Source organism: Gallinula chloropus (genome assembly GCF_964237585.1).
Source record: "Gallinula chloropus genome assembly, chromosome: 9".
NCBI classification, from domain to species: domain Eukaryota; kingdom Metazoa; phylum Chordata; class Aves; order Gruiformes; family Rallidae; genus Gallinula; species Gallinula chloropus.
Window position 1 is genome coordinate 1,157,299 of NC_140094.1, and position 20,603 is coordinate 1,177,901.

Below are 20,603 nucleotides of genomic sequence, written 5' to 3' on the forward strand. Positions count from 1 at the left end.
AAACCAACAGCAGACACTATGAACTGTACAGAAGGTGATCCTTTGGACACAGGTCTGTAGCATCATTTGTACACACAAGGTCACTCATTTCTACTCCAGTCTTGGTCCTAAGCAATGGAACACCTGGAATGACAAGAAGTGCCAAGTTTCATCCAAACTCATTATCCTAGTGCAAGATCAGGTATGAACAGCCTCAAGGATTTTGTGCCTCCTCTTTTTCATTTCATTAACAAGTGCTTGAATTTGATCATGGCAGATTTTGTTTTTCTATGGTAATTTATATTAGGCAACTGCAAAGTTTTCTCAAACCAACACATGGACAGAAAGGCTCAAAATTGGGGGCATCTGAATGTTCAAGAGCACCCAGGTGCAGGTGAAATGCAGAGGAGCAATTGATCTTTCTGTGACCTCCCAGCCACTACCTGTCAAATCGTACTGAGAACAGACAGCCCAACAGCATCAGGCAAATTAGTTCCCCCTCCTGACTTGAAAGTGAAGAACATGCATCTGACTTCATCAGGGGAAAATGAAATTATTGCATGATCTACCAAGAGTGATGACAACTTCCTGTGGCATCTAATACGTCAGTATATTCAGTCTGATAGAGAAGTTACTCTGATATCTTCCCTTAGTATTGCACACTAGTAATGCTGCAAGCTGCTGCAACCACTTTGAGTGTTCTGCTCTAGCTCGGCCAAAGCAGCTCCTCCTCCTTTTGGGATAACACTAGCCCCTTCTCACAAAACCTCAACTTTAGCCTCTACAATATAGGCTGAAGTCACAAACAGGAATAACCTTTCCAGTGCCATTTTGACTGATACTGGCTTGTGAAGCCAAGAGGCAAAGCTGCTTTTTATGCAAAGAAAAGCTCTCCTGGTCAGACTACAAAGAAGTATTCCTTCTTTATAAAAGTGTCCCCCTATTACTCTTCATTGTCAGGCTGCTTCTATTCACATTATACTTCCCAAAAGCACAGAAGTTTCATCACACACACATCAGTATCAGCACTGAAGGGATGGTGTAAACTCCACACACATTCAGATTAAAGTCACGTAACCAACCCATGCATGCAGTCACCCGATCAGAATGACTTTGAGACAGCTTTTCCAAAGAGGGCCTGGCATATCTGTCCAAAGGGCTGACTCAAAGCCAGGCAGCAGAAACAGGCAGAACACATTCAGAACGAGCTGCGGGAGAAGAGATTATATTATTAACCTGTGATCTGCATCTGTCTCAAATGTTCCAACTCAGTTCCACCAAACGTACAAGAAGGACCACAGGGTGGAAGAAATAGCTGATGCCTTTGGGATGCAGTCTTTCTAGGCTGATGAAACAGCCAAACAGAACTCACCCAGGAAATTTAATAGCTATTGCACAGACTGGCAGTTTTGATACTACTTCCAAGTCTAACAGCATTTCTCTGCACAGTAGCACCTATTAACTTGGTTCTCTCACTTCACTCTCGCTTCCTTTCAGAGAATAAGATGCAATACAGACAAAAGCATTAGAGGTGACTCCCTGAAATGCAAACTCACACTCCAACTAAGCAAAGGCTCCTTAGCCAAGGCTTTGTTAAAATCATTCCTGACCACACCTCCAGCTTCTGTGAGCGGCACGTTTACTCTTCCGGGCAGGGACATGCTCAGGTTCTGTTCCCTCAGCCTAGTCAGAGAGGTGCTGCTAGCTGGTTTTACATCTCTTCTTAAACAGCACAAACCAGTTTGCATTTCATTGGCAAATATGTCTGGTAGTCTTCCTAAACCAGTAGCCTGGCTATCCAGCAGGTCACGATGCCAAGGTGAGGTTACTGCAGACCACAGATGCCCTGTTTGGGGGGGGGCAGGGTGGAGGGTTGCTTCTCAGCAGGAGCTAAATGGCAGAGGTTTTCCCACATTACATGGGGGAAAGGAGTGAGCAGCTCTCCTTCACTCCCAGCCTGCCACTAATCATCCTCAATAGTCAAAATCTGGGGATTAAAGAAACCTCAGCTCTTCCCTTGAGAGAGGTAGTGAGAATAGTGAGTAGTGAGGGAGTACTGAGAATGGCTTCAAACTTTGCAAAGGACTTGATGGTGTCACTTGCATTGGAAGAGATAAGAGCAGCATGGAACCAGCATTCAGCACCCATTTGTGCTTCCTCATGTCAGGTCAGCACTAAGCAGACCTGAGGTAATCCCTCTGTTCACAAACTGTTTTCAGGCTGACCACACTCAGGAACAACAGCCTCAGCTGATGTTAAGGTGCACCTGTATCCCCAGGGGACATGGATCAACTGGGTGGCCTGTTTACCAGCAACCACAGTCAATTGATCTTCAAGTCCTGAGAACAAAGCAGCTCCGTTTTAACACTGTCTCTATGGCCCAGCAGCCTCTGCAGCCCCTTCCAGTTCCTATTTTACTTCATCCTTCCCTGGAGGATAGGAAGTCCCCTTACTCACAGCTCAAGGATGAGGACCACATCCGTCTTGTTCTCATAGATGTCATGCAGCTGGATGATGTTGGCATGCAGGATCTGCTGCAGAATCGTAACCTCCCGTTCAATCTCCTCCCGTCTCACCCCACGGCGGCTGGCGCGACTCTGGCGCTTCTTGATGAACTTGGCCGCGTACTCTGCGCCGGTGCTTTTCTCCCGGCACTTCTTCACTATGGCGAACTGGCCACTGCAAGGACAAGAAGACAACAAACACTCTCAGAGCTTTTCAGGAATCACAGCTTTCCAAATAAGCCACTGACATCCAAAAGCTTGATCATGCAACCCCTGAGCAACACCACAAACCAGACAAGCTGCTGCTTGGACCAACAGTGAGGACTGTCAAGAGTGCTGCAGCTCAAGGCACTACAGTATTAACAAGGGAGCCTCCTGCTGTGCCTGAAATTTAGCAAAACCAAGCACTGTCTGACAATGTTACAATCTCCAAAAAACATTTCATGTTTAAATGAATAAGATCTGACTCAAAAGATTCAAATTACTACTCCTTCACTGGGTAATGCTTAAGGCATTCAAGTCTGCAACACACCACTGGATGTTCTGAAAGGGCACACATGAATTAAAGATTTCCCTCAAGAAGAATCTCTCAGAAAAAAAACCCCTCAAAGTATTGATAAACCTTTGGAAATGTAGAACTGGCCTCCAGTAACCAACTGTCAAATAAGAGAATAGTTTATTCAGGTTTCTGCACCTCGCTTGATGATTTAGCTGTACTTGTAATGAGAGCAAGTGCAGCTTTCTCACTGCACTTCAAGGACAAAGAATTTCCCGCTGCACCAAACAGTAATGCATCTGCATTAAAGTTGAAAAGACAAGTAGCTGCCATTTGCCAATAAAATTTTCCTTACTCTGGGTCCTTAAATAAGCTATTCCAGTCCAACTGTAAAATTTTCCCCTCATATCCTAAGCAGGAAACAGCTGGAAGTCAGATGATTAACTCTAAGAGAACCCTGCAGGTTACAGCTTTATGTCAGTGGTGGGAACTCTTTAAGATGAGACAATTGTTGCTGACTCTTCAATAGGAATGCTGGGGACACTTTGTGTGTGCTTTTCTTTCTTCATCATGCCCTTGAGAGGCACTGTTTAAACTTAGAGAAGGCACCATCTCCTCAGAGTTGGCATTCCCCCCTTTTAATTGTCTTTGAAAAAGTGACTGCAGCCAAGCTGAGATGTCATATCAAAATTAAGAAGGATGGCCTGCAGCTAAAGCAGGATTTGAGTAATATGAATTATACCCAAGTCAGACCAAATGTAAATGAGGTCAGTCCTTTCCATTCAAGGTGAGTTTCACTCACTCGCAGCTCTCAGTGCTCAGTGGGAAGCCCGGCACCTTCGCTGATTCAATAACTTTCATACAAACCATTACAACAAACTACACTCATTTAAAAACAAGTACCTGTGTTCTGATGAACCTTCTCTTACCTAACAGAAATTCAGCTTTTTTTTGCTTTGTTTTTACTTTATTTTTCTGTAACCACCTCCTAGCAGAGACCTGGACATACCATGTGCACAGCACACGGTACAGTGGGACGCTGTGTTTGAGCTGGTGGAAAACAAGGAGGTAGCGGGAGTGTGATGTAGTGGCCAGAGCAGCCATCAAGAAAAATCACTCTAGTAGGAGCATTCAGACATTCTATTCAATAAGTTCTATGGTAGGCTGCTGCTGACAAGTGTTAGAGCAATATCTCTGAAATAAAAGCTACAAGAGTATGAACAGAAAGAAAAGTTGACTACTTTTGTTTGGACACTAGATCGAGGGCTTTACAGTCCACCTGAGCACATCTGTGATGTTGAGCAGCAAGAAGAGTTTATTACCACCCTAGCCTAACCCTCCTCAGCCAGAAACTCTAAGCTGAGGGTTACTTCTTGTTATGTTTTTTCCACTGTTAGATTATAGGAGAAATACATCCCTTTAGGCAGAGCGACAGAAAAAGAAAAGACCATAGAATCCACCTTGTAAACAAGCCACATATTGTACAAACACTACCTCAGCAGCGAGGCACACCAGACAGCTGGAGAACTGAGGCTATGGATACAGCCATGTGCTCTGGACTGCTTTGTGGAAGAGCACAGCACACCTTGTGATAACAGTGAGATGAGAAACTAGCAAGCTGGAAAGACAGACTAGGATTTTAGGTAAACAAATTTTGGCCAAAACTTTTGCCTCATGAAAAAGGCATTTTGTTTTGGGACCTTTATATCAAGATGGGGGGTAGGGTAAGCAGTAGCTGCAGTATCTTGGGGATTTGGAGGCAAGGAGCCCCACACAAACCCATGCCCCACCCTTCTCATAGCAATCCTAATGAAAACCACAGAAATTTCAAGTCTACCACATGTGCCCCCCCATATCCTACCAAGCATTCCTTAGTCAGAAAAGGCTCAGGTTTTATCCCTGAGTATTTGATAGAATCCCACTTTTGCAAAAACATCTCACTGCATTTCCACCATGGAACAGAAATAAGTTTGGAGGTTCTAATAAGCTACATGGCCAGGAAGCCACAGCCACCTAACAAACAATAAACCTCTGAGAACAATGCAAGTAGTTAGCCTGGCCTAGCACATGCAAAGCCTAACAGGTATGCAATATCCCACCACCAAAGGAACTACCTTACCCAAACCCTTGCTCCTCAGATTCATGAAGCTCTGCTGCTGTCCACCCACTTTACAAGCAGAAAAATCAAGACAGAGAGCCCCTTTTCACAACCAAGAGCAGCACTGTTCTCCCCTGCCACAATCCACAACGTGACTGACATCTCTCTCTGCAAGAATTGGCAGGTCTCCAGCCCCAGAATACAGACTTAGCATCAGGTATTTCCCTCTCAGGGCATCATAACCAAACCCACAAGAAAAAAACCTCATCTTACAGAGAGCCTTAACCTTTATCTACTGTGATTTTATCAGCCAGGAGCTCTTTATAAGCAACACAAAGTCACTAAGTGCAGCCCCCCATGACTACACCACAGAAGCACTGAGCTGTTATTGTTTTCAATATTATATCCTTCACTGGCTTGGTAAATGAGATGAAAGTACAGTTGGAACTTAAATTATGCAGCATACACAGCAATTACATTCCGAACCTTATAATTATATAATGTGCTCAGTGCTTCATTAACACACATGTCTGGTTGAAATCTATCTTAAACCTACAAAAGCACACAAATCAAAAATTAAGGCTGTCACTTGGGGCTCGATTGCTCTCGAAAGCTAACACTCCATGGCAGAGGCAGCCTCTCATTTCAAAGGGTTCAAACAATGCCAGACTGCCCCAAGTACTGCTCCTTGGTTTTCTTTTTTGTACATATCATAAACACTTCTCAGGAGAGAGGTAGGAACAGATGTGTCAAGTATACTTATCCCCTTAGGAATGAACAATCATAAATTGAACCAAGGCCACAGCCATTTGTCAAATCCATCAATTCACTTGTATTTCTGCTTCCTTATTTTATGTGCAAACCCTAGAGAACTTAAGAGAATGAAATTCCTGCTAGAAAATCCCCAAACCTGCCCTAAACATTCTTCTACAAGAGTCTGTCCTGTAGCAGCGAGGGCTGATTGTGTAATACACAGTGGGTTTCATGGAGGTTTTTAGTTTGATTTGTTCTTTGCAATACATGCATCTTACTTGGTCCAGACTTTCTGCAGAGACAGCACTGATGCTGCTGGGTTTGCTTCCTTGAATTCTCCCTGGAGACATAAATTTTTCGAGCAAAGGTTGGGAAGAACATATTATTTCCTGAGTGCTGCTTGTGGGAATGAACAGTCACTCCTGCATTTAAGTCCAGTGATAAAATCCAGGGATTTTGTAAATTTCTGTTTACTTAAAAGCCTATAAAAATAAAGACACAGCATAGGAATTCCCATCTTCCCCTTGCACATACTTCTAGTCTGGAACAACTGCTCATCACAGTACCCATTCTCTTGTAACCTGCTGTTGCCCCCCTGCATGCGTACCCACGGACACATGCTCTACCTGCTCCTGAACCCGGCTTTATGGCACTTCCCATGTCCCTGAAAACCAGAGTAGAAGAGGTTGCAAGCTGTTGCAAGCCACAGGGAAAAAGATAAACACACAATTTCTTAGCCTAGGACACTTAAGACAGTTACAACATAATTACCCATGATGCTGTCCATAATTCACTCTTACCCATTTCCCTACTCACTTCGGAGCACATTTGCTTTAACTGTGCTTGTTCCTGAATTCCCAGGGTCTTCTTTAAAGCATCACAGCAAAGCTAAAGTATTTTCCAAGCACCCTTAAGACTGCTGTCATGAAGCAGTAGCCAGCATATCTCTCCAGAGAAGTAGCCCAGTGCTGTGCAGGCACTGATACAGTCAAGTACACCAAGAGAAGAGCTAAAGGCTGGAGAAGGGCTGGGTAGGGAGAAAGTCTTTGAACAAAAGTTCAAGTAGCAGCATATTGTTCTACTTTTCCACCAGACACAGGGAACAGCTCACATGGAGGCCCATACAGCCATGAAAAGCAAGATGCCATCTCACTTGTATTTTACACAGCCAGCCACACTTGGGATTTCTTGTTAAATCCAGAGCTTGTAAAGTCATGGACCAAGGAAACAGCATTCCTGCGCCTCCTAATGCATCTGCATTCAGCACACAAGAATCAAACAGCATGATCAGCTCCCCAAAACATGTGATCTCTGCTAGGAAAAAACTAGAAGAAAGTATGTCTCTGACACCTGAGCAGACAGGACTGAGAAATTAAGCCCTTTACCTCATTTCACTGAGAGAGTCTGTGGCTGATCTCAGTCTTGAAACTAAATTTCACAGCTCAGATACTCAAATTTCAGCCAAATGACTTGGCCAGAATTCATGGCTTTTAGTAAAGGACTGAAATGGAAATGACTTGGTCCACAAACAGCAGTATGTACAGCACACAAGCTAAGCTCAGAAGCTTTTTTTTTTTAAAGGAAATGAAGTTTGTTCCCTTTCAGAAATATTCTGGACAGTCATACAACAGCCTTGTCACAGATTCAACATAGGGTGTCCTCCACTGTGGTAACAGCCCAGGAATATAAACAACAGCAGCTGCAACATGTCAGTTGCAATATAATTACATACATCAAATCTGTCCATCATTACTAGGATGGATTCCCTTACTAATGGAGGCAACCTATTATTCCCATTGCTACTATCCTCTAGGAGATCTGTCACTGAATAAGAACACAGAGACAATCGTACTGGGTGGTTTTGAAGTCTATTTTCATAAGTATGCTTTAGATGAGCACAAGTTCAGCTTACTTAATTGTTGTGTAGTTCAGGAAAGGATGTGGAAATGATGTGGGGAAGAGGGAAACTGGACAATCCAGAATAGCAGGATAACTTCTTGCTCTTTTTTTCCCCAGTTTATTTTTAACACTGGTTGCAGAGGGGAAGGGTCTGGGGCAGGATGTGACTTGAGAGAACGACAGAAGTGCAGCCTGCCAGCTTTGAATGCCTCGGTGCCTAACAGTGGTATCTGCAGAGCATTACAACAAGAAAGCCTGTAGGAAACCCTTTGCATCCATCTGGGTTTACAGGACTCTGCCTTTGGCTTTCCAGAAACACCACAAGGCTGAGCAGCTGTCATGAAAGGCTGAAAATATGTAAACAAAAGACAGAGAAGACAGTACAGGTTACCTGACTCCTCAGGCCCTCTGAGGCCAGAGCAGGGGTGAAGTCTGGAAGCCAAATCTGTCATTTGAGAAAAAGAGAAAAGCATTTCCTCCCCAAATACCAAACATACATTCTGTTTCTGCACGTTCAGTCTATTTCTTTATGTCCTGTCCATATTCATCTTAATTTCATTCATTTAAAAAGGAGGAATTTTAATATTATTTTTGGTAGCTCTTAGAACTTGGAATTCCTATAAAATAGGTAATACATTAAAACATGTTGACAGACAGACTTCACACTGAAAAATGTTTTCAAGGAGTTCTTTGAAAAGCAAGTGAACCCAGCAAAGGACAGTGCTCTGGCACTCTGTCAGGCAGGAGTCAACAGTCAGTTCCCTTGATGAGCCAGGACAAATTACTTCAGAACAGATTTGCAAGGGATTTTAAGCAGCAACCTCCCACTGACTTCAGAACAGTAATTAGGTTCCTACACACTGGATGAAAAATAACACCACAGTCCTTTTGTACTTCACTTCCCAAAGCCTGAAAAATGCAGGTAGTGCTACTTGAAAAATGAAATAAAATTATAAGGGGTAAGCACACAGCTGGACTTCCAAATCAATTTCACATCTCCAGACATCACCAGAATTGCATTTGTAATCACACATATTTTTATTCACTAGGCATTCCTGCACAAGACTACATGACCAGAAAGAAAAAAGAAAATAATAGAAACTTCACAGCACCTCAAGTAGCCCTTTCAGCTGCCTGGATTCACATGCAGGCTGCCCCAAACGCAAGGCAGTTTAACCCTTCTGGTCACACAGCACTTGCCAACTGGGTTTGGGATCTCAGCTTTTCACTGGGACTGCTTTTGTTTCCCACTTGGGAGGTGCCAGCTTGAGGCTGGAGTTTGCAGTGAGAAGCCCCCGGGCTCTGCCATGTCAGCAGTATATGGCCCAGCGTGTGGTCAGGGCCCAGGGCACAGGCCAAGCCCCAGGGCACAGGCCAAGCCCCAGCCATACTCTTGCCCACGCAGCCTTTTTACTTCAATGCTGCCATGTAGATCTATTTTCCTTTTTTTTTTTTAATGTTGGGGCAGGTGAAGGGCAGTAAAAGTAGAAAATAATTCAAGTCAAAGTGAAAGTTTCCTCTTTACAGCTGAGGGGAGAGAACAGCAACCCACAGTACACTAAGCTACAGCAGCCCAGGCACAGCAATATGGACAGTGACACCTTTCCTACCGCGGCACCGACTGGAAAAGTTCTTTACATTAAGAGTGAGCACAAGCAAATATTTTCAAGGGAAGTGGAGATGAGCTTCCATTCCCCATATCACATCTTCCCTCACACAATCTCTTGTTACTTACTGTGTTTTAACAATGCTACACAGAGCTCTTCCAAACCTACTTCAGCGCTTGCTCAGGTGTGCAGTTCCCTCAAGACTTGACACTGAGTGAAAGAAGCAACGGTTGGTATGCCAGTCAGCTAATTTAAACAGTGTAATTACATTCCAGACAAGGAAACTGCTCACACCACAAGTCCCACAGCCATTCCACATAGGAAGACAACAAAACTCAAGGCTGACTGCAAGTCAGAATTACATTAGTTACCAGGAAGGTGAAAACACGCTGGAGAACTTTTGGAGTTAGAGCTGCTTCCTTGGAGAAACACCCAGGTGCTGAGCTCTGCCTGGTCAGAAAGTGGGGCTGCCTCAGGCACGTCACTTTGTCTGCCTACCTCATAGCAGTACCCTGAAAACAGCAGTCATACCCATGGGATAGAACTAAGTGGCTCTGACTCCTGTTTACATCAAATTACAAGCACACAATTCAGATTTAAGATGATTTTCTATAGAAAAGTAGGGGGAATATTTCAGTCTCACAGGATCTTGGCTGTAAGCTGGAGCACAGGAAGTTCCGCACCAACATGCGGAAGAACTTTTTCACAGTGAGGGTGACGGAGCAGTGGAATAGGCTGCCCAGGGAGGTGGTTGAGTCTCCTTCTCTGGAGATATTCAAGTCTCGTCTGGATGCCTATCTGTGTAATATGAGATAGCGAGCCTGCTTTGGCAGGGGGGTTGGACCCGATGATCTCTTGAGGTCCCTTCCAACCCCTGAGATTCTGTGATTCTGTGATTCTGTGATCTTTACCCACTACCCAAAATATGATCTATGTATCTAAAAAGCAAGATTTGGAGCACACCACCACACACAGGGCACCATATCATGACCAACAGCCTACTACAGGACAGAGCTTACAGGAAAACTGAAAAAATGAGCATTCATTATGTAAGGTGTTCACTCTCTGCATTGTTTACTTGTCCTTTTCACATTTAAGGCATTTGGTTGTGGCAACACAAGTTTAAAAGGTTTTATTTGCAATTACAAACCCTACCCCAAAGAAAGACAAACCACTGACAAGGGGCAATGGCTGCAAGTTGGAGCATAGGAAGTTCCACACCAACATGTGAAGAACTTTTCCCCAGTGAGGGTGACAGAGTCCTGGGACAGGCTGCCCAGAGGGTGTGGAGTCTCCATCTCTGGAGATATTCCAGCCCTGTCTGGACGCTGACCTGTGCAATATGAGCTGGGGAGCTGCTTTGGCAGGGGGGTTGGACACCATGAGCTCTCGAGGTCCCTTCCAACCCCTGTGATTCTATGACTGAACTCATTTATTTGGTTGCCTGTGCTCAGGAAGCCAAAACACAGCTTCCAAATCCAAGTTCAGGCTTATGAGACTGCAAAGTTTGCCAGTTGCTGGCTCCTTTCTCTAATTGAATGATAAATTACATTTGGTCCCTTGACAGACACCCTACCCAGTGTCACACACTCTCTGAGCTCTGAGTCAATATGGTATCTTTAACTCTGAAAACAATTTTATTTATGTTTACTGGCAGCAATCAGTTACTTCACAATTTATGTCATAAGCCAAGTCAGCTTCACCTTCTGTTAGCACCACACTGTCCTTCCTCCAGCAAGCAAGTTTACAGCATCCTTTGCTTTCATTTTGCATAATCTCCACGTAGAGACAAGTAAAAGTCCTAAAAATATATTATAGAATCATCACGTGTACATTCTTAAGGCAACATACATAACCATCATCACAGCTAAGAGTGTCTAGCTAGACCTTTAAGCAGGACTGCTCTAGATTCTAGAGGCTGCCTTCCGAGCTGAGGCAGGATGGTTTATTTAGTTTCAACAATGAAGGGTCATTTATTCTTCAGCTACAACAATCACTTTATGTCAACACTTTTGTTTATCATACCTTTCTGCCACTATTCAATTCAGATTGATTGTAATGGCCATCTCAAGCTTTAAGAGTCTGCATCTTACTGCTTTTCTATCTTTTGCACTCATATACTTTTTTCCTGGAAACCCAACACTAATAAATTTACCCAGTCATGGCTGCATTTTTTTCCCTTGCAAAGCAAAGCCCTTGAGAATTCTTGCTGAAAGCCTTTCTTTAAAAGAACACCTCGAGCCTGAAAAAGCTGTTTTCCTCACAAATTGAAGTGCTTAGAGCAATTGCTCTACTGCATGTAATTTTATCAACCTAAACGCCCTCCTCCTCTTTTCCTTACACTTCAGAGAGAACTTGTGCCAGTTGTCATTGCGCTGGCACGCTCTTCCCAGCAGAGAGGCCTGGTGGTAACTTCCTCTACCATCCATTTTTATGCTCGCAGCTCATTTATAAAACACAGCTCAACCCAAGGCCAAGTGAGGTTCACAAAACATCTGCATAAAAGCACTTTCCTGACAGGTTGTTATCTTTTTTTTCTAGGAAGTTTGTGGTCACAACCATACAGAACTGGAAACCTCTGCAAATGGACTGCAGCAATAATTTGTATTATGTTGGTTTGGGATTTTCATTTTGTTTGTTTTTGTCAGACTAAACCAACATCTGGCACAGCACACTATTTACAAAGAAGCTAGAGTACAATAAACAACAAAACAGAAATTCAAGCATGGCAAGGTCACTCAAGGGAAAACATCTTGCTGTTTCCATAAGACTTTATGGGATGAAACTAAAAAAACCCAAAGCCTTTACCTGTTAAACACTCTCCTGTCACCTCACCATAAGGAGCTTTAAAAATAAAATCAACACAAGCATCACTGTACTGCTTGTTTAAACTGCAAATAAGGAGTGAGTTTTGGTTTGTCTGGGGTTTGGTCCTGTTTTGGTTTTATTTTCTTTAAAAAAAAAAACATTAAAGCAAAGTGTTGCTAAATCACCTGCACAGAAATCAGCTGCACAGAATCTAAACTGTAGAAGATGCCAGATTATGACACAACGATCTAAAACTTTCTTAATAGAGCACTGAGCAGGAGTTTTGCTTGGCTCCTAAAAAGTAGATAAACTCTTTATGTGTGTGAAGGATACAGAGGTAAATCCAATTCACAATTACTATGCCTCTCTTTTGAGCATTTCAGGCAAGACTGTCATAGAGCTGTCACTGCCTTACCACAGCCCTGGGGTACAGGCTGGAAGAAAATTTTTATGATGTAAGAAATAAATATGATTCCATTTGCAGCTCACTAGGTGCCCAGGCAACATGAGGGTGACTTCTAACCAAACCAGTTACTGTTCTAGAGGGAAGTATCACAATATCACTATCTCAACATTATGCTAGTTTGAGATGCACTGTTGAGAGAGAACAAAATAACCAGCTGCCTCTGTCATGTTCACTGGCAACTCATGTTTCCACCAACCGACTGTGGGGTACTCCGGAATACAGTGACTTTACAGAGCAGGTTTCAGTGTTGATGACAGGGAAGTCCTGCACACCTTTGGGCATATGCTGTGTCTGGTGACACCACTGTCCCACACCTTTCATGCATATGTCTTCACAGCTCATGCAGAGGTAACCAAAGCATCCTGGCCCAAAGACCATCTCGGTGTCCACTGCTGGAGGAGAGCCAGGACTAACACAGATGCCAATAGCATGATTGTGTACTGGCACAAGGAGAGATGTTTGCTATGAACTATTACACGTGACCAGTAAAGTAACATGTTATCTGCACTGCAGCCAATTATTGTTTTAAACACCATTTTGGTTCATTAGCCCCATGTCACAGGAAGCCACGACATCTAATGAATCACCACCAGCAGCTCCTGAAGCCATTAAATGTTTTTGGAAACTTCCCAGAAATGCAGTGACAAACAATGTGGTCCTTATCAGTGCCTGAGGTTGGAGGAGCCAAGTCTGCAGTGATATAGCACGAGCCCAGCAACTCTGGCAAGTTCCTGATAGCTTGTCAAGCATTTTATGTAATCTGAAGCTCAAGAATGAAATGCACATGATAAAAAAATTTCCTTACTTATGACACTTAGCTTTTTAGATTGAATATCAGCTCTTGGAGTGGTAATGAACAGAGTCCAGAGACCTAGGGAAGGTCAAAGCTGACTCATGCTCAGCAGGAATAGCTGATTTGATAAGCTGTTCCTTCTGCTATGTGGAACACCAGCTCATACGTAACACGCATGCAGACTGTCAGCACACTGTACATCTGTGTTTAAAGGTCCAAATTCAGCTAGATATGGACTGAATTGAATATACCTGGGAGCAGATAAATTTTAAGAGGGTAGCAGCATTAGGGTTAAAAAGTTTAAACTATATTTCCTCCTTCTTCATGTTTGAAACAGATGGAAATCACAGTGGCATTTTAATCAAGATTTCAGCGAATTACCCGCAAGGCCAAAACTACAAAGAGTTGCTGGAACTCTCCTTTCACTGCTCTCTGCACATTCTTCTGGTCTGCCAAAACAGGTGGAAACTATCTCATCTTATTTAATCCTCCCTGTATTTCAGTAAACAATCTCCTCCGGCAGGAAGACAGCACAGAAGCTACATAACTTATTCCCTCCACTCGTCCTACACAGGAAACAGACCTACAGGACTTGGATACTGAGGTCAGCTATTGTAGGTTCTGCAGCAGGTAAAGATTCCAAGTCCTGGCTTCAGGATGCAGAGTCACCCACTGATGGTGTTCCTGAATCTGCATTATGGGCTGCCCCAAACAGGCCAGTGACTCCAACCCAAACGTGCTGGCACTCGACAGAACAAGTGTAGCTTGAGCAATGGTATAACACCCTTCTCACCAAAAGCATCACCGTGGGTCACACTCAGCAGTTGTAAGAGGTTTTCACTCTGGTTCAAAACTGTTGATGTAGACTTTTAACACAATGATTACTATATGTCATCTGAGCTAAATTAAGCTTGATCATCAGACACCTACTTGCAAGCCCTCTTCTGCATACAATGCTAATGATTTGTCCAGTGTTTTAGCACTGTCAGTCCAGTGGTGACCTGCACTGTTCATTTTGTGTATTTTTACTCATAGGTAACTTTTTATTTCAAAAACATGGAACAAATACCATGCAGAGTCTATTTTCTCAGCTGTTCAACCTTCCACCTGCTTCCTATTGCAATGTAAAGTGGAAAAACAGTTCTATTTTTACAGAACTGGCAAAGCAGAGACTGGGATTAGGCTTAATATTTGGTGTTTAAAGACAATAGTGAATTTGAACTTTCTGAGCAGTACCCACTGGGGCCACGCAGCTCTGATATCTGGCTTTGAAAGGGATGCTGGATGTGATCTTAGCCTTAAGACTGATGCTGGTAATAAGGAATTAACTTGACAAAAAAGGTGGGACTTTGTTAGTAAGACTAAGGCCAGTTCTAAATAACTAAGTCCAGTTCTTCTCAGCTACTGTAGGCAAAGCAACTTTGTTATTAGAGAACAACCCCAACAAACCAACCACAAAAATTCCCATTATTTTCTCTACGTAGTCTGTAATGAATCAAAGATTTTGGAAACAGCTGAAAGAATCCTGAAAATTAACAGGGAAATATGTTTTAAAAGGAAAAATTAAGAACAGTTACTCTGCTAGAAGCAATAAAATGGAAAAAACACAAACCCACCAAAAAATAGTGTCTGTATCAGACAGCCAATTGCAATCACAGTGGTGGTGACAAAGCACCGGATGCCAAAACGGTTTCAACAAAAGATCCAGTATACATCAGACACTTGATATAGAAGATTTTCACATAAATATATGAAAAAAGAGGTGCTGGTAACTGCTCAATAATTCAACTTGTATTTTGCATCAAAACCAAAGACTCACTTCGTGTGTGTTGTAAGACAAAGTAATCCAAGGTTATTCTTCCAAATTTGAAGAACTAATTCAAATTATAAATTGATCTAAGAACAGAGTTAAAGCCCATGCCTGAGAAAGCCTAATGCTGAACAGTTTCTACAGACAGAAAAGCATTCCCAGTATGAAGGTACTGTGTGACGTGTGGTACAGGTCAACACCTCTGTTTACCAGGGAGTTCACCTAGCTGGATGATGACATGACTTATCAGAGATTTCCCAACAGAGAGCATTTCAAACTAGCAAGCAAAATCCTTTTCTTGTTTTTCATGCACGCTGACAGGCTTTGCTTTGACTTCCTATGAGGATCAGTTAATCAGACTATGCATCTTCATATGGACAAGGTCTCCCACTGCTGCAGAAAACATAGCAAAGCCACACACAAGCTGAAGAAAGTTGAGACTCGAGATGAGCATAGCTCCTGTTCCCCAAGACAGGCAAGAAACTGCAATGGCAGGCAGCAAGGCATGTTGTGGAGGAAGGCAGAGCCCCTTCCCAACAGTCAAATGACAGAAATGCAGGTGGGAGACTTCCTGACGCAGAAACATCCCTCCAAGGTTAGTGTCTGTTAAGCATGACCTAAGTCCTTGTACATCGCAAAGGGCTGAGCTGCAGTGAGCAGTGCTCAGTCCCTGGACACTGCAGTCCCATTCCCACACCACCCCTCAGGAACACGCTTTCTCAACGGGCACTGCCACGAAATACTTCTGCACGAGCCCCATGACACTCTGTACCCTCAGCCCTAAGTCAACATGTAAGTGACACTGCCCAGAAGGTGCAAATGTCAACAGCTCCCCGCAGTCTGGCTGGCAAGACGTTTGGGTAACAGATTAATGACTCTATGGTACAACCTTTTATGAATTCCACTGCACATCTCCAAAGTCCTAGCACTGCCTGCGCACCTATCACCACCATCAGTGTTTGCTAGCACACCTGGAAAAGGCTCCTGCAGGTTTGTACAAGAGGTCCTTTTGTCAAGGTAGGCAGAACTACCCATCCAAACCACAAGTTCTGAGAAACTCAGTGGAAAAGGCTCTCTGGTGAGCTCTACTGCTGCAGCTTTCCTGGGAACTCCACCGCTAGCTCAGTAGGCCAGTTCTTCTTTCACTTGCCCTGCTTTGGCCTCTGTTCAAGAGTTTCCCATCTTGGCTGTGGCTCACTTCCTCCTCCCTTGCTACAAACCCAGCAGTTATTTGCCCTACTGCCTATTCCCAAAGCGCAGAGTTAGCCTGTGCTCCCCCACGCTCTGCGAGAGGCATTCCCATGGCTTGGGCACACGTTGGAGTGATCTGCTACACACATTTCACTCCAGAATCCTCCTCACAAGAGGCAAAGCTGATAACAGATTTTTTGCAAAGTATATTAAAATCACTGGCAGAGGATGCAGTTTGCCATTACTTGAATAAAAGTGGCATTCAGCAAGACAAACTCATGTTTGAGGAGGGATAAATTTTGAAAACATTCTACAGAACAATATATTTAAGTATGCATTTTCAATCAACAGCCTGGAAGCAGGAAGAAACTGAATCTGCCAGAAAGTCACTTCAATGAGTGATAGCATTAAATGCCTGTATCAAGTACTCCCAAATCACACCATCTGCTACCCTTGGGGGAAGGGGAATGAGAAGACAATCCTCTAATACCCCTGCAGGCACTGATTACTTTATACCACATTGCTTTCTAGCTCTTCTAGACTTCCAGATTAACTAGAATAACAGAGGACTTTTAAGATAAATGTCCCTATAACATATTTATCTTCAGTTAAGTTTTTAAAACTCTCCCCCTTCTCTCATCATAATTTTTTTGAAGAACTAATATTTTAATATTCTAGCTACAAGCTGTTTCACAGAGCTCAAAATAGCTCTTTTTTATTCTAAACTGTTAAAACATGCTAAATTTCCTCTAAAGGCTCCTCCTTTTCTCAGCTGCTGCTAGCCAACCTCAGTCCCCCAGACTTCACACTTAAACTGACTGATACTATCTTGCAGAAAGTGCCTATGTGATATGTAGATATACACACACACCTATATGATAATAAAGTATTGCACTCATTCAGCACAGACCACGCTAAGCTTTTCAAGTGTAGCTACTAGAAAGAGCCAGCCTGGCAACAGCTTCTTTTCCCTAACACCATATGCCTGATTGTTCTCTGTACACACCCTCAGGAGAAGCTGAGCAGCAAAGGTGCACACCTAAGGTTAGTATCTGAAAGGCTGGGTGCATGTTGGGGCTAGGCAAGCTCACTACAGCACACAGCTGCCAGCATGGAAAACCTGCTCCCCCTTTCTGCAAAGGGCTTTCTCTCTCCCCATTTCCTTGGCACAGCAGACAGCTGCATTTCCAGCATCCCTTGAGCAGCTTCTAGCAGCTGACTCTTCAGTGGCTCTGAGAATCATCTGGTTGAGGAGTCCATAATGCACCATTTCCAGGATGTGACACAGCTGCATCTGAGGAGGTTTTGCTGCAGCCACCTGCACTGCTGCACACTGACAGGAAGGGTCTAGTTGCATCACTAGGCCAGACATGTCTAAGCCTTGCATAAGAGCGTGTGCAGTATCTAACTGCAACCTCCTTTAAAGTGCTGTGCAAAGACTTTCAGGTGCTGGTTCTGCTGGCAAGGTCCTTCAAATGAACTTCAGGCTGAACCCAAGCTAGAGCAAGCATTAGGCCCGTATTAATGACTAGTTTTGTTGTCAAGAAGTCACAAACTCAGTTAGAAGGACACAAACAGCACAGACTCTGCCCAGGTGCTGTCTGCAAACCTCGAATCCTTTTACCTGCCTGTACCTGTCAGCAACTAACAGCTTGCTGCAGACACACTGACCTAATAAAAGGCACCTAGAGGTCCTAAGGGCATCAGTCAGTATTGGAAAAGATTCTTGCATTTCAGTCATCACAGCCTGTCTATTGTGTTATTTTTCTTCTAACAAGGCAAGAGATCATCTATCACTGGCCCTTATCAGTCCCTACTGTGCACAGATCTAGAGGCATGATAACAGAGTGACACTCCACATGCAATGCCCAGCTGAAACGGGGACTGCAGAGCTCCTCACAAAACCTGAAAGTGAAAATACAAAGACAATGCAGGCACGTGTGGAGTATACAACTGGAACACATTCAGATCAAGGGAAAGAAACCTGATCTTGCTGCTCTCTTCTCACAACTGACAATTATAGGTCTTAAGAAATCCTAACAAGCAGCAGAGGGCTGCTTGTTACAATTTGCCTACTTCCTTCAGGTCTTTCATGGAACATTTTTGCCTAGAGTCTTCAGTACCAAGGAGACTTGGATTTCTCATCTACATATAAAATGCTAGGAATGAGAACACAGTCTTGTACAGCAGTTTAACACCCCTTTGTCATGTGAGGATAGCACCTGCTTACATGTACACCCGCTCCTTCCTCCGGCTTATCTAGCTTCTGTCTTGCAGAGAATACATCGATTAAAGAAGGGCCACAAATACAGATTTCACATCTGAAGGTAGTTTCCTCTAAACCCAGCCCATCATCAAACATGTAGTGGGTACCAGCTCATGGCATAGCCCTGGGACCAGCCATGTTCCCATGACAAACAGCCAGGAGAGGCTGCTGTGACCATTCAAGCCTTGAGGAGCCTGAGGCCTCTCTGGCAGATTCTCATGACGAGGGCCAGACTTCACCAAGTTGTTTCAACTACACTTTTCCATTCAAAAGGATTAGTAACTATCAGCCTGAAGAAGAGAGCGAGGTTCATCATCTCAAAAAAACCTGGAATTCCAAATCCAATTCAGAAGCCAAAGTAAAAATTTACTACTCAGTTCCCAGGTCCTTGTTTTAGCAGTTTGACTGTGACAACACTCACAAGGGCCTCTCAGTAAAGCCTCAACTATTCAGCTTTCTCTAACTCCATTACCTGGGAGGGAATAGGAGGGGGGGGGGGGGAAACCAAAACCCAACCACCAGAAATCATCTCTCCATAAGAGAAACCTTCTCAACAACTCTGAAGATGAAATACCTGAGAGTGAAAAGAAAAAAAAAAAAAAAAGATCTGGCAGGGAAGCAGCTTCACCTGAAGTGTTTTAATGTAACTAAACTATTGGCCCTTGAAAAAGGGTAATTGCACATACACATTCATTTGTCAAAACAAACTGCCAGGCGTTGGGAAAGAAGCCCTTATCTAGCTATCTGCATATTAAAAAGAAAAAAAAAACAAAAATCACTGAAGGTTTGGCCACTGAAGGGAAACCAGCTATCCTCTCCCAGAGTGCTGCACGTTGCCAAGTGACTGCAGGAGCTCTGTGTCACCCAGTTCACAAACCCAGCAGCATTCAAGCAGGTGCTTACTGCTAAACATGGTAATAGCCCATTACCTCCACCTATAATTAATACCTGCAGGTAAGCCTTTAGAGATTAAAAGCCATATACAGGTATTAACCAGTCCAGCTGAAATTTTGACAGGTAAATCTTTTCAGGAATACATACAGTGTCCTGTAAGCAGATACACACGTGCTCTGTCAGTGCTTGGAGTCAGTTGAAAAAACAACAGTGCTGTGCAGTGTTCAAAACAGCAAGCCAGATTAAAGTGTTGGGTTCCTGTTTCCTAGCTGGTTCAGAGAACAGAGGGGTGAACTCAGTCTAAAGCACAGACACAGATGACACCTATCTACAAAAGACAATGCAAACATACCTTTTGTTGTCCTAGTTGCAAGAAAAGAAACAGGAAAAAATAGTTAGCACACTTAACTTCATCCTAAGTGGAGCATTTGTAAAGGACTGTTTCTGTGGCATACTGCACTTGGTTTCAGCTATCATGCAGGTTTTGTTTTAGGATGTGGCAAATATCCCCACAAGTCAGCTTTTAGACAAACGTGCCATCACTACAAACTTACCTCCCGAGCTCTTCCCCAATTTCATAAACATCCTCCACCTTCTGTTGCTTGAACAAAGCCATATTTGGACTCTTCATTGATGCACAGAGATGATGCAACTAGAATATTAAGAAAGAATGACATTCATTAGAATCTTCCAACAGGCAAAGACTCAGTAAACCACGTGTCTGGTGTGGTCATTTTGGATCCATCGCAGCTCCTTCGTGGCCAAAGTTTCCACTGGTCAACTGAAAGAGCTGGTTTAGCAGCCTGAGCCAAGTGACGGTCCAAATCTGGAAAGAGGTGAGTGCCTGTGAGAGTTACAGAGTTCCTGCTTCTCACTGAAGTACCTAAGCACGTACTTAACTAGAAGTACAGAACACATCTTGAAACATGGGTGGAAATGAAGAAACGAATCAATAATTTGTTAAACTTAAATAGAAATAAAGCATCCCCACAACACTGAAGAGACCTAGCAAGCAGACCACAAACCAAGGAGACTACGT

At 43.5% G+C, this 20,603-nt stretch overlaps 1 protein-coding gene across 1 annotated transcript in view; it reads right to left on the minus strand.

Annotated features, from left to right (window-relative positions):
- Positions 1-20,195, minus strand: part of DAPK2 (death associated protein kinase 2) — a gene marked incomplete at its 5' end in the record, with an annotated part of 38,279 nt that extends 18,084 nt beyond the window's left edge. The window contains 2 exons of the mRNA XM_084267863.1: positions 2,437-2,658; positions 20,119-20,195. Of these exons, the coding sequence (XP_084123989.1) occupies positions 2,437-2,658; positions 20,119-20,195 (299 nt within the window). The remainder of the gene's footprint in view (positions 1-2,436; positions 2,659-20,118) is intronic.
- Positions 20,196-20,603: the final 408 nt, after the last annotated feature.